The following is a 15,077-nucleotide window of genomic DNA, read 5'->3' on the forward strand; positions in this document are numbered from 1 at the left end:
TTGGTTTGTCTAAGCATAAGATCTCGGTAAACACTGGACAAACATTGTTCTTATTTATACTATAGCTTTTAAGGCTCAGGAAATTATAACTATTTTGTGGAATTGTAACTCTGCCCTCCCACCAGGACAAACCGCCCCTGGAAACAGTGAAGGGTCGACTTACGCGGCCATTTTCTCAAGTTGCCTTAGAGGCCTATAAGAGAGTAACCACTATTGAATATAGAAGATGTAGAAAATAACATCAAATACCTCTAGTGTTAGCAGTAGCACAAGCACAACCAAAAAACTTTAAGCACCGAAAATATCAACAATATGAAATACCTGTGATTTAATTTAAGCCTCTTGAATTTGACGACCCCACTCCCTGAAGAACTAGTTTCTTCCCCTCCTGTAGTTTCATCACCTTCTTCTCCTTTGACATCCTCCTATACTCAGGGTTATGTTTAATCTTCACAAAAAAACGTGTATTTTACAGAAAAAGTTACATTTGACAAAATTTTATTGGGCAAAAAATAAGAAAGATCTTGAAAGTATATTAAGAAAAGTCCTACTTTTTTCTAAATGTCAACTATGGACAAATTTAAACATAACTCTCCTGGTCAGATGCTTGTCTGGAAGCCTTGGTTGGTTCACTATCTATCACTTTATCACTCTCATCTTTATTATCACAGATATCATTCTTGCTACCACCTTCTCCATCTACTTTCTCGGCCGTGTTATCAGTATTATTGTCTTTATCAACTTGAGATGCAGTCTGATCATTTGTGCCCACATCTTTCTCACGTTCTGGTTTGTCTTCGGACTTTTTGTTCTCCATTTTATTTTGCCATCTGAAAATGTAAAAAAATATAATCTATTAATAACACAAAATGTTGGTTGTCAAAGTTTTTCAGATTCTTTTCAGAATGGTACAAGTATTCCAACTGAGAGAATAATTAAAGTGAATATAAGTCAAAACGTTTTCCTAGAATTGCACTTAAAATTAGTTATTCAGATTATTGGTTGACAACATTTTTTTTGAGTTTCTCTGCTAATATCCCAGTCTTCTTTGTTGTAGCAGTATGCAAATAGATCAGCTACTTATATTCATTCCACTTCAATGTTCTTTTCATTTTTGTCCAAATTTATATTTTCACTCTCCAAAATCTTGCTTTACATAAAATCTTACTGTACTTGTAACAATAAAAGTTTAAAACACAATTTTAGCTTTTTGATTCATTAACTTTATCTAACATTTCTTGAGGTAAAGAATCTCTGTTTTGAACGCTAACCGTTATTATTTCTGTATTGGGAAAAGACTTTACTTCTTCCACTAAAAATAAACATTTTTATGAATTTACTTTAGCTACGTTTTTACGATATAATATACTAGGTAGAGCTGTTTGAAGCATCAATTTTAGAAAGAGCTCAACGGATTTAGTAGATAGTAAGATCTATAGTTATACATACCTAGTTTAATATTAGAAGATAACAATAAAGTCATTACCTAATGGAAGAGGATTTGCTGAAGGTTTAGGTATTGTAGCTATAATTACACCTTCAAATTCATTAAATACCTTCCTGCAATTTTATCACTTAATTTTGTAAGTTCTTAATAAACGTTATTGTCAAATGTAAAAACAACAATTTACATACATTGCTTGCTTCCATATATCCTAACCTTTCCCAGCTAAAAATTTATTTACTTAAATGTTTTTTTTTTCTTCAAGCTATTCTATAAGTTAAACTAAGTGATAATTTCCTGATGGCAATTTTAAATTTATTGCTGTACGACTCCATCTTTCCAATTTCATCAATAATTAACACAGAACTATTGATATTCTTTAAACACGGCAGGGCAATAGTTTCAAAGTCTTCAACGTGTACAGTATACGCACCAACTTTAGGTCCTTAAATCAGGGATAAAGGAGTTATAAGTAAGCCAAAATAAATTTTCTTCCTATCCTAAATTACATCTTTAAATAATAATTCAAACTTAGGTTACTCATTGATTAAGAATAAAGTCTAAACTATAGAAGCTGTTTGTCCTTCAGTCCTTACTTAATAGACCATTTTAAACTTTAAATCAATTGCATACTAGCAAAATTTGAACATTTGAAAAACTTAAATAAGTTTTGATTTTTTTGTGATATGATTAAAAATTACAGTTGCATTAGGAGCCAATTTCTTATCCTTAATCCCTGCCTTTTACACGAGAATTTTTACGCGCGAGGATGCCACGTTTTGTTTTGTCACCATCCAAAGTTACAATATCAAAACCAGTTCTTTGGCCGCCCACCTTTACTTCCTCTGTATAAAAGCCTTGTGCATCAGGACCTGATAAAGTTAAGGGATTATGTTAAAAGAAAACTTTTATGAGATATCAGAATTAAAATAAATATCAAACGGCTTTTTATGACACCTTGATTTTACTAAAGCATTTGATACCTTAATCCTATACCTGATTTTACCTAAAGGATTCAGTTCCTTGTTTTGTTTTGAGGAATAGTTTAAACCAAGATAGCTGGAGATCGTTGATAACAAAAACTATCCCCTTAATTGCGCGAATTTTGTCTGAAAGTTTTAATTCTGCAGGCTAATAAGTTTTGAATAAGATATTCCTTATTACTCTTACAAATGAGGTCGCGTATCTGATATAACAGCAGTAGGTATAACTTATTAACGTAATATTGAGAGGCGGTTCAAGCCGAGATTCGAACCCATCTCCTTGATAGTAAAATGGTAACCTACCAACTAGTTGAGCTAGCTTTATACAGGCTGTAGTTTTCCCTATTCCAGGAGGTCCTGTCAATAACAACCGCATTTTTGTTTAAATCTGAAGTGAAAAAATAGGTAAAAAAAAAGAAATCACTAGACGTACAATACATTACATTACAATACATAATTCAAATTATGGCGCAATTTAAACAAAAATAATAGTTTAAATTAAAACTTTTACAACACAAGTTTATTAATGTATATAATGTATTTTTATTATTTATGTCTACATTTTATATAATAATCAATACATAATTAAAATAATAATGTTTTTCATAAAATATTAAGATTAATTTAATTACAGGGGTGTATATTCTGCACAAGATTTTTTTTTTCCCCTGCTACAAATTTTTTTTATTTCCCCTCCTCCCCCTAGTTTTTTTTCTCACCAAGTAGGGGGAAAATGGAAAAATATTTAAAGAACTCTTTATTTTATTTATTTTATCCCTCCTACCAACCCGTAAACCTCCTAAAACCCACGACCGTAGCTCAACACGTAGCGCATCCGCTCGTCGTCGGGAAGGTGATAGGTTCGAATCTCGGTCCGACACCGCGTCATAACTAAAGACGTTAAAAATGATTCCAACTGCTGCTATGTCAGGCGCGCGACATAAATAGTTAGAGTAGGGGGAATGCCTTGGCCCAACACAGGCGCAACTCACTACCATGCACAGTTAGGACTTCTCAGACAAAGGTCGTGCAATCAAAGGGTTGGTTGTCTGATGGCAAATGGACGCTTTACACCGCAATCATAGGGCTTAGGGCTGACAACCCTATCCCATATCCATAAGCCACATTGTTACAGAAACACTGACGAATTGTCAGCGGCCTATGCTCCCCCCTGTGGAGTGAAAAGGGCTTGTTACTGTTACTGTTATCCCTCCTGCCACACCTTTTTTTTTAGTTTTTTTTCACCAAGGAGTGGGGGGGGGGGAAATGGAAAAAATTGTTTTCAGTTTTCTTAATTTTTACATTTTTTCCCCTCCAATCACTTATTTTTTATTCCCCCCCCCCCCCCCCTGAGCAGGGGATCCCATGTAGAATATACACCCCTGTTTAATTATGAAAAAAAAATTAGCTTTTAAACAATATCAAAAAATGCTTCTGTGTAAAAAATATTATTAGATGTTCAAAACAAAATTTCATAGTAAGGAGTACCTAATTTATTTAAGACAAAGATAAATTCACCTTTCTAATATATTGGGGGAAAAGAAAGTTGTGGTTTATTTTGTCCATTATCGTTTCATTAGTTTTATTTCAAACCCTTAGGAAACAGGTAAATAATTGAAAATAAAGACATCTCAGTAATTGTTATTTTGAGAAAGATTGATTGTTGTAAGTTTAATTATTGAAATGTTCAATATTACCATCAGGGAAATAACAAAACAACTTCTGCAGTACTACTTGACCACGGACAATTATTCTAAGGGAACATGAACATGGCAGGTTAAAAATTCAGAAAAGCGTTTTAAACACATTGCTCATAAAATGATTGATTGAAACAAACATGATCAGTCATTTACAACGTTAAGTTTTTTTTTAAACAGCGGTTCTGAAAAAAAATAAACGGCCTAGCTAGCGCCCGTTTATTTGCCATGGAATTTGACTTTAGTTAACTTAAGGGTATGTACGGAATCCCCACTTACTCGACTCTAAAAGTATCCAAAAGCAATATTAATTGAATTTCATTACCTTTGCATACTGACATCCCTGTTCTAACCCCATTTTCTAAAAGTTAATCTATCTTTTAATGATTGTGTTTGTCCGAGAAAATGGCAAAACTCAGGAAGGTAGAGAACAATGGACCAGAAAAATAATCTAGACCCATTGTACTTCCACTAATAATTCTACGTCTAACAAAGGCAAAATGGGGGGAAGGATGGATTTAATTTTTCTTCGTTGTCCTATCCATTTATCCCTGGGTAAAATCAGATGGCCACAACACCAAAACACCCTGATCACATTTTCAAAATAATAAGATAAGAAATTGTTGTTCAATTCCTAGAAATGAGGGATTGGTGTATAATTTACATATTATATTAAAATTTTAGAAAAAAGAATACAGGGATATGACGTGACAGAAAAATCTGGGTTAAGAAATTATAATAGTTTAACCGTCATTGATTATCCCCTTCCTACCTGTATGTAGCCAATAATTGGATGTTAACTACGTTGTCAACATTTTTAAAATGAATTATTTACTTTCAATTCTATTTTCAACTAGAGAACAGTGCAGTGCAAAAATATAACTTTTTTATTTGCAGATAACCTAATTTTGTTTTCAAAACAGTCATTACTCCTTATTGTCAATGTAAAATATTGAGAGCATAATAGATTTCTTCAGATAAAATATCCCTCTCTAACCCACTAGGTATTATATGTGAAAATTTTACATTCTCATTTCTCTCCAATATTTGTTCATTTATATTTAAGTATTACCTTTGATAAGAAATATAGATTTTTCACACTAACATCACAATACTTAAATAGTTCAAATATCGAATGAAAAAATCTATAAACCTCTCACTTTGGAGAAAAGGAAGGAATTCGAGGGAAAAATGTTTTGAATGAATGATATATCATATATATATTATATATATGTGTGACACATATTACAAAATCATCAGAACGTAAATTAATGCTTTTAACTGCCACTTTCCCTTTGCTATTCAGAAGCAGTTTGTGAATATGAAAAAATTATGCCAAAGCTATATGATCTATTCCTAATGCCTCAAATATTAAAGAAAACCATTGAACAATTAAGCAACAATCGATGTCATTTTAATTAATTTTCTCCACGAGCATTTGTTTGTTGAGCAGCGAGCAGTTCATCTGTGTTTCTATTTCAATATTTGAATGCTTGAATCCAAAAACAGACAGATAATCCTGAAATTTAAATATATTTACAATAGATTGTTAATACTACAAGAGATATTTACATGAAGAGAGTTTGGTGACGTTTGACGTTTCTGAAAATATGATGAAGAATTTCTAATCTCATTACAAATATTATCTAAGAAAAGAAGAACAAATAAGAAGCCGTTATGATGATTTTGAAAAAAAAGAAACATTCAAAACTTGCAAATGTTACACAAGTTTTAATTAAAATCTTAAGTAAGAAAAAAATGGGATTTCCAAGTTAAAATGCATTTCATGGAACTAACACCATATAGGTACTCGATTCTTATTTAAAGATGCAATAATCCTCGAAGTCTAATTTATTACATATGATCTAATTTATCTAAATATCCCTTTGGATATTGCAGTCCCATAATTTAAATATTTTTGCAATACAGATCAAACATTCAAATCAAATACAGTATGTTCCTTTAGATTAATGACCTTACATAATTTTATTTTAGGGTGCTTTGTAAGTAATTTTATGAAAAATAATTTATACTTGACAGTACTTTAAATTTTGAACATTAAAAAGGAAGCCCCTTTCTATGACCGTACATACTGTAAATTGTTAAAATTTATGTGCGTTATTTCAATACAAAATAATTTCAATCATTTTTGTAGTTTCATACTGTAAACAATATTCAAATACCCAATGTTCTGTGAGAGATATGTTATTTTATCCACCAGACACAGAAATTCAATTCTATTATTCAAACCAAACAAGGACATATAATCTTATAAAAATAACATTATAATTAGAGTAAACAAGAAAAGTTATGCTGCAACATTTTGATTTTGAAATGTATATTTAGGCAGATATTGTAAATTAAGCACTACAAAGCAGCAAAATACTTGCAAATTTGGATTATTTGCAAGGATATAGAAAAATTAAATATCTTTAGATGGTTTAACCCAGTATTACTCCATCACTTAATATATTTTTTATATATTTATATTTGTTATGTTAAATACATGTCGCTGTTTCTTATTCAAAGATGTTGTTATTGTTTTGCTTGCTTGAGTGGGTAGATTTTATTATAAATATTTTATAACAACATAAAATATGGAACAGTAATAAGGATTCTGACATAAAAAAATAATAGAATAAAAAAAGACAACGGCTTAAATAAAAGATGTAAATTAAATCAAATGGAAGAAAGCTTCTAACTTAGGTTATTAGATTTCAACAAATTTTGTTTAAACTTTTCTTATAATTCTTTATTAGAATACAAATACTTATGCCTTCATAAAATACAATTTTGTAATACTGTCAAATTCATAACAAGCCAGACAAGAAAAAATATAAAAACAAAATAAAGTACATACTTAGTTTTACCCTATAATATTACTATTGTAAAAATACCCTCCAATCAAAGTTTAGTAAACGTAAAGTATAAAAAAAATAAGAGGAAAAAATACAGTCTATATTTAGAATTTAAGTAAAATAAAAGTACAAAATCAACTTGATGGAAAAGGTATGTATAATATTTGTTTATTTTTGTCGTAAAATCAGATAAAACTCGACAAAAAATCCTTAAAAATTTAATAGACTTTACTCATATCTATTCATAATTGAATTTTTGTTTGGTGTATTAACTAATCGCTTACCTGCATTGAATCTGGTAGAACCCAGGATGCAAGGACGTACATCTTGTAGGCTGCTCCTTTCATCATACCATACAATCCAGATTCACTAAACAAAAAAAAGATTTTTGGTCTATGTTAAGCTTTTGCATTGAGAGGTAAAAGCAAGTTTCACAGAAAAAAAAACATTATCGTTTATCTCTTAGATCTACTCTCAAAATCAAGGACTATTTTATTAAATCTTAGAGTTTACAAGATACTTAATAGTTTATAAATACAAAAATCTAAGATTTATCTACAAAAATAAATAAGGTATTATCATTCCTAAAGTACGTTTTATAAAACTTAACATAAAATATATATCATACATTTGTACTTTAAATCAAAATATTTTTTGCAAACAAAATTAGAAAAACCTTTTACCAAATCAGTTTTAAAACAACTTTTTACATTAAGTAAAAGTTGTAACTGTAGATCTATTGATTAACAAGAATAGAAGATTAAATATTTACTTTTAATCAATGCATTTTTATGATTAATGCAATCCTTTAAATATTCGAATACAAAACCGTAAAAGAAAAACAAAAACGCAGATAATTGAAATCTGGAATATGGTGATTTTTCTATGCAAAAACTTGTCTAATTTGATCAAAAATTAATCGACTTCCAGGTAGGTCTTCGGGATATAATGATATTAACATGTGCTGAAAAATTTACTGAATCAAAATGCTTAAAATATACCTAAATAAGTATAATTCACAAAAAAACATATCCAAGGAAGTTAAAATTTTCAATTACGTGATATCTTTAAAATATCTTTTGGGATTATTTTATTGTACCTTTTTTTATAGGAAGCCTGGTAAGAACTAACGAAGTGACAATTTTTCTAAACAATTTTAGTTTGATAGAATAGCTAGGATTTATTTTTCTTACTGAACTGTTCATACCAATATAATTTATATCATAACCTATATAAATACTTTTATATAAAGACTAATTTTCACAATCCCCTAAGAGGGAGAAAGAAACATCTACCTATTGAAAATTGAAGTGTGTGTGGTGCAGATTTCAATTTTGCAAAAAAAAATATTGGCTTCGTTCTATTGGGATCTATTAAGAGAAAAAAAATCCCCTAACCCACAATAAATAATGATAACTAATGATAAACACTAAAACTACCCAAATATACTTTTACATATCTACGTTTTAGAGATAACTTGGCTTAACTACAAAAATTGTAAAGACCATTCTAAGATTCTTTAAAACAAGAAATATGTTAGCCAGGCCCCAGGGTGCTGTGGACAAATATTAGATAGTAGGGGTACAATATTTACAAGCTACTTGCAGGAAAATACCATTATATCTAATATTGTATTACCTTTGCCCAAGATAGATATATAATACTTTTGCTGCATTCACAAATACATATTATTACACAAATACAAAAAATGCAATTTATAGATAAAAATGAAATATTATAGAAAAATGCTCACAATTTTTTTTACATACCATTTGTACTTTTTGGGGATACTAGTTACATAATATGCAGTATTTTTTACACATGCATTGAATACTTTGTGATGCGAATTGGAGAAAATGCCTTAGATTTATGTTCCACATGAAAAAGGTGAAAGAAATTACTAATTCCTTACCTAAACTTTTTTTTCTTTAATAACACATCAGGTAATTAAATGAAATAATGAAACAGACAATATGAACCCTTACCTTGGTGGATGGACAATATGAACCCAGCAAGCTCCAGGTTTGTAGGCAGGTCTTGCCTGGATGTTAACATAGAATAATAAGTCCAGAAATAGTTAGTTTAATGTGTCAGAGGTTATTACTTATCAACCAAGCTACTAAGTGGCTATACAAAGGTGTCTCCAAATACTTCATGACGACTTAGAGCCAAACCCTAAGAAACTATGGCTAATCAATCAATCAACTAAGTCAAATGAAAAACTTTGCCCTTAGACAGCCGTTTTTTTTAGGATTTTAATCACCAAAGTTCCTTAAATTTTGATAATAAAATAAAAAGGATTGGTTGTCTGTGTTAGTACGACTGACTTGTGCCACTGGATCTATAAGAAAGTCATTCTGGAGTTGAAATTATATTTATATACCCCAAATCAATCAAGAATCTATTGTTTATTATTCTATGCCTGTAGAATATGATATCCTCTGTAGGTTGTAAATAGTTCCGTGTAAAAATCTATATATGACATGTTCTCTGGTTTCACCACTTCCTCAACTTCACCATAACGAACTAAGATAAGAAGGACCTTCTATGAAAGCTGTCATGACATAAGTTTACTATTTATCAACTATATGTATTTTTCTATTAATCACAGGGTCATGGTTTTAGCAATGCAATTCAAGTTTATATGTTTTGCGAAGGTTTTCAAACTTTATTAAGTTTTTTGAAAATCTACAAAGTCTTATTTTTACAGAGCAATTCATTTATTCCTCAATTTCCATTAATTAAGTCCAAGACATCGTTACAACTTTAGTTTTTGACATCAGAATTTCATTTTGCAGGCACAAAATTAAGAGTTCTGAAAATCAACAAAAAAAGCTTCAAGAAAAATAATTTTTCTACCTGGACTTTTGACAACTTTGGCAATGGACCTAATGATATTATCATTAGACAAACACCAATGCTGCAGTGCCAGCTGGGCATCACTATCCTCCATCTCGGCCATAGGTCCAGCACTTGAGGAGAAACTGTATGGTGTTAGCAAATGGATATTTCAATGCAATTATAGGAAGACTTAAAGGAAAAGCAGTGTCATATATATGACTTTCATTTAGTAAAATTATAAAATATGTTCATAATTCACAACTTATTTTGAATGCATTTAAATATTCATTAATGCCTGCTGGGTAGAGATAAGCTTATATCTTTAAGTATCGAAGTGGATGGTGACGTTGGATAGTTCAACTTAGAACAAACCATGTCTTTTAACTGAAATGTAATAGTGAGATTAGATAAATAAAAAATAAAAAAATAGATAAATAAAAATGAACTTTAAAAGTTGATTACCTACCTAAGTAAAAAATATTAGCATTATTGTAATGTACATAGCTTTTTGATTAACTCAGAGTGTTACGTATTCAATAAAGAAGTAAATAAGTTTTAGATATTATTGATTGAATATATGAAATAGCCAATGTAGAGAAAACTAAAACAACTAAATAAGACAAATTATCATATGTAAAAGTTGGTTTATTACAACTATTTTAGATATCAACGAAAGGCGTCTTATTTTTCCCAATATTCCGTAAAATGGGGTGCAAGCTTCCAGTTAAATGCGCTGATTAACTGTTCTTAATTGTGCATTTAATTATACTATACATTTTGTCAACATTAAGTACAGTTAGACCTAATAAGCGCATTTGACAGCAAGCTTGCACCCAATTTTACGGAATATTGCGGGGGAAAATGTAAAATCTACCTGTCTCTGAACAAGATCTCTTTTGACAGTTTTGAAAGCCAGAATGGAAATGGCCAGGGTGAGAAAGAAGTCAAAATCATCGGGAAACCTTCGACGCAGAGAAGCCAGAAAGCGGAAGAAACAGTAAGCTAAAACATTTAGTATATTTAATACAAATTAAAATTCATTATATATTTTTTAGAAACTCAAAGGGATTTCAATAAAAAAGAAAGTGGACGATTAATTGATACAAAACCATCATCAAATTACACTTTCTGTAAATTAAAATTATTGATTGACTCTAAGGCTTTTTTGCTCAACTATATTTCATTTGCTCAAAAATATCTTAGATTAATAAACCTTGAACAGGCAAAATAAAGTTTTTATATTTATTTCTTTCATCGTATTATAAACCGCTTTCCGCGGATATAGAATGTACAATTATAAGATTAAAACCAGTTTTTTAGCCCCGAGGTGCCGAAGGCTAAAAAACTGGTTTTAATCTTATGATTGTACATTTTTATATTTGTAGAAAGCTGGATATAATACGATGCTAGACATAGTTTTTTCGTATGGATGAGAACCGGTTCCTATCCACCGGATTCGAATGAATACTAGAAACATTATTAAGTTCTTCTATTTTTTTATATGATATTTCCTTAAAAAATCATACATGAGAAGTCTTTATCTAATATTGCCATAAAGTCAAAGTTATCTATAAGTTTCTTATAAAAAAAAACATTATAAAAGTTACCTATAAAAGAAATGACAACTGTAACGCAAATGATTGGATATAGAACCAGAGAAAGGTAGACAAGTATTACTGGAATTACTTGTTGGGTTCCTTCATTTATCAGCTGATCTGTACCTTCTAAAATCAAAATATTTGGTCAAAGAAATATATAAAAGTCAGGCAGGAAATGTTCAATAGAAATATTTTAAATACTGAGCTATTATTTAATTGCTAAGAATCCACTTCTTTTCCACGGAAAACAAACCGGTTTGTAACCGCAAAATTATCTGTATTTTCGATGGCTTTGCAAAATATTAACAAATGTATATAAAATATCATGACAAAAATGTATGGGATTTTATTAGAACTACAAAGTTCTGTCTAAAAATTACTAATTTTAACTAACCAATCAAAATTCAATGAACAATGAACATCCATAGTTTTTGAGCAAATGAATAAGATAACATTGCTAAAGAATTTTGGGTAACAGGGTAACTTAGTAGTCCATTGTCCTCTCCCTGCCAGGAAATGTTTGTACCATTTTCCTTTGCTTACCTACCTATTCATTAAGATGAAATTAATTTTATCTGCATGAGCAAACAAAATCCAAAATTAATATCCCTCACAATTTCTCATTACATACAAATTAAAACAATAAAGACAATGCGTATTTTCTTATCTGCAATTAATGTCTTTATGAATGAATATTAATAAAATAAATACCTATAATAGATAAGGAATTATTTGGTTTCACCATAAATGCAAAGAGAATGGTGGGTAGAATAGTCGGGGCTATAGTTAGAATATCAACCTAAAATATAACACAAAATTAAACAATGATCTAGTCACTTTAAAAAATGAAATAATAAGGGATAAAAACTTAAATATATTAAATTTCATATAATATATCCTGTATATATTCATTTTTTGTTTGGTTTTGTTAGTGTAAAGATATACACAGTAGCAGTGATTTTATTTTTTTTATGATATTTTTTAACAATTTGACTAGGTGCTTTTGTATAATTCTTAATGCCAATTTTCATTTATTTACGTTGTTGTTATCTATTACAGATGCGATTGATAATGAAGATTTTTTCTTCAAATATATTTCATTATAAAGCAGCAGTAGTTACTAGGTAATTTCTAAAAGTTATGGCTGAGATAGATTTATAAATGTTAAAAGTTTAATTTTAAAGTGATAACAAAATTACGTTATCTGGCCCATTAAAATTAAGTTTCTAGAATATGACCCTAAACTTCATACATATCTTAGAATTAGGTCCAATGTTACTACAAGAATATACCTATAACTCTGAAATAGGAACATGAATTGTATTATCTGGCCCATAAAACATATCAGTGCAAATCATAAATGCATCTGCACGCACAGGGACATGAGAAAAATGTTAGATATTAGCAGATTTTTTAAATAGTTTTACCTAAACCTTTCTTGGACCTATAAGAAGATGAAAAAGTGACCAGAATGGAAACCTTTTTTAACAAAATTTACTTTTCTATCCTAATTTCCTTTTTCATATCCGTGTGCATTTAAAGAACAATAACTACTATACTTTAGGTAAAAACTCTTATCATGTATTATTTTCATCTTTTGACCTGCTTTCCCTTATTGTAATTCATTCAATTGCAAAGACAATCTTTGTACTGTTTAGTTTTATTCTAACGAAATTCTAGAATCTTGAATCAAAAACAAAAAACAAATGTATGCAAACTTTCATTTATAAGAAACAGGAAAGTAAAAAAACTTTACCTTAAATTGTTGCCAATTAGTCTGTATTAGTTTAGCCGCCAGTGAATAGGCAGCAATTGCCTGCAGCTCCGGGCTACATAGCCGCCAATAGACAGCCGCTATATAGATAACTATCTGCCCGCAGTTGTACACCATAACCTGTCGCGTACTAGATCTATTCTTATGCAATAATATCTCCAATGCTTTGGCTTCAAACTTGACCTTGACCTCAAATATTGCCAGGGTCGCCAGCAACAACAGGAAGGTCAACTGGGTCATCATAGGTGCCAGGAAGGTGTAATATTCACTGAGCAGGTTAGTTAATTTAGGATCTAGTCTTATGTATTGTGTCACTGTATCATAATCGTCTAGTTTAGCCATTTTAATTTTTTTTATGTTATCACAGTTTATATTTTATTTCTAGTTGGGTTGGGGTTAATGATTGATATTGGGATTCGTCCTGAAAATATTAAACACAATAAACCACCAACACATATTTCTTAGAAGTAAGGGTACTCTATATTTAGAAATGTCCGTCCGTATGCCACGTTTTAGGGGAAACGTGATTTTCTCGGCTCCTATTCGAGATAGAAGGCTAAAACTTCTTGTCAATATTACCTTAATTATAAAACATATAAAGCAGTCGGACGGCTTATAAGCAGATTTTTAAGCTGCTATCATATTTCTTCCCACATATACTTGGTGTTTATTGTCTGATTTTCAAATTTTATATTTACGGATAATATTAAACGTATTAATTCAAGATTTCACCGTTAAAAAAAAATGCATACATTATTTTGTATTTCTTGGTCTCTTTTTTTATTACCTACCTAAGATAAGCGATGAACTAGCCCAAAATTAGTTTCTTCGTGACTACTAATCCGTTGATAAATATCAGAGGAATTCTCATCACAGTTCTAATACAGTTGCAAAGAATAATACATTAATAATAGATCAGCTACGCTAAATTTATTTGGTCCGTACGTTAAAAATGAACTTCAAAAAATTAGTGAAAAAATTACATTAAGTAGGTACTAAAATTTAGTTCATGTTTGTATGTTGGTCTGTAACGTAATTATGACGTAATTATCTAATGCAACTTTCCTGACAGATCTAATAATATCCAGTATTTGAGTCTTTACTCCTCCAGTTTCTCCAAATCCCCTAAAATGTAAGATAATACGATTACATACACGAAAACTGCAAGTTTTAAAAATGTAAAGGGATAGTTGCATGAAGTGCATTTCATAAAAATTATTTCAAGCATAAGTTACAAATATACCATTAAATAAATATAATTTTGTATTACAATAAATAACAAACATTTATACATCACTTAGTGATCATGTTATTTTTTGTGAAAATAAGCCAGCTTATCACAAGAATACAATTTTCAAGTCTTGATATCTTTAAAACTACGTGGTAGAAAATTAAAATTATTTCAAAAATAAGCTCATAGATGTTGTTTAAACCATTGATAAGGAAAAAATATGCGGTTCACTAAATTCAAGTTCAAATACATTTAGTGCAACTACCCCTTTGTCTCTTTTAAAGCACCCCTTGCATACATTGGAATGGGAAAATGTTTTGTCACAATTACTTGTTTTTTTACAAATGCAGAGCAATAGTCTTTTTAGGGGCAGGTCTTAAGACGACCTTAAGGATATACTCTAATAATAGAGCAGCTTCGATATTAATTATAAGGTATTTTATTAAGGTTTTAGAATATAGATTTATACTGAATAAGCTGCCACTATGAAAATACCTGTTATGTTGAGCAGACCATCCGAATTTGGCAAGAAACCTTTCCTCATGCAATACACACATAGCATTCAGAACTAGCAGTGTAGCTTCTATAGAAACAAAAATCAATATTTATAAAAACAGTGGAAATAATGTCTTCAATTTTGACAACTAACTT

General features: G+C 30.0%; 3 protein-coding genes and 1 long non-coding RNA gene across 5 annotated transcripts in view; all 4 read right to left on the bottom strand.

Annotated features, from left to right (window-relative positions):
• Positions 1 to 822, bottom strand: part of LOC145313491 (DDB1- and CUL4-associated factor 8) — a 69,178-nt gene extending 68,356 nt beyond the window's left edge. For both annotated transcript variants that reach the window (XM_080152926.1, XM_080152925.1), the window contains exons 1-2: positions 593 to 822; positions 322 to 422 (exon numbers count right to left, since the gene is read on the bottom strand). In XM_080152926.1, coding sequence (XP_080009052.1) covers positions 322 to 422; positions 593 to 817 — 326 coding nt within the window. In that variant the 5' untranslated portion in view covers positions 818 to 822. The remainder of the gene's footprint in view (positions 1 to 321; positions 423 to 592) is intronic.
• A 7-nt stretch (positions 823 to 829) lies between these two features.
• On the bottom strand, positions 830 to 2,840 carry LOC145313493 (cancer-related nucleoside-triphosphatase homolog). Its single transcript, XM_080152928.1, has 5 exons — positions 2,731 to 2,840; positions 2,185 to 2,316; positions 1,738 to 1,889; positions 1,487 to 1,556; positions 830 to 1,312 (listed from the first exon to the last, which is right to left on the bottom strand). Exons 1-5 carry the CDS (start codon positions 2,801 to 2,803, stop codon positions 1,203 to 1,205), a joined length of 537 nt encoding a protein of 178 aa, XP_080009054.1. The 5' UTR covers positions 2,804 to 2,840; the 3' UTR covers positions 830 to 1,202.
• A 2,013-nt stretch (positions 2,841 to 4,853) lies between these two features.
• LOC145313496 (uncharacterized) lies at positions 4,854 to 9,055 on the bottom strand. The gene is made up of 3 exons (XR_013877347.1): positions 8,968 to 9,055; positions 7,267 to 7,351; positions 4,854 to 5,643 (listed from the first exon to the last, which is right to left on the bottom strand). It is a non-coding gene; the product is annotated as an uncharacterized LOC145313496 (long non-coding RNA).
• A 326-nt stretch (positions 9,056 to 9,381) lies between these two features.
• LOC145313492 (uncharacterized) lies at positions 9,382 to 14,073 on the bottom strand. The gene is made up of 8 exons (XM_080152927.1): positions 13,987 to 14,073; positions 13,178 to 13,616; positions 12,133 to 12,220; positions 11,431 to 11,547; positions 10,698 to 10,825; positions 10,119 to 10,207; positions 9,842 to 9,966; positions 9,382 to 9,508 (listed from the first exon to the last, which is right to left on the bottom strand). The coding sequence occupies exons 2-8, from the start codon at positions 13,535 to 13,537 to the stop codon at positions 9,399 to 9,401; spliced, it is 1,017 nt and encodes a 338-aa protein (XP_080009053.1). The 5' UTR covers positions 13,538 to 13,616; positions 13,987 to 14,073; the 3' UTR covers positions 9,382 to 9,398.
• Between the last annotated feature and the right edge of the window lie 1,004 nt (positions 14,074 to 15,077).

This window comes from Acartia tonsa, chromosome 3 (genome assembly GCF_053477335.1).
Source record: "Acartia tonsa isolate MP-2025a chromosome 3, ASM5347733v1, whole genome shotgun sequence".
Taxonomy (NCBI): Eukaryota; Metazoa; Arthropoda; class Copepoda; order Calanoida; family Acartiidae; genus Acartia; species Acartia tonsa.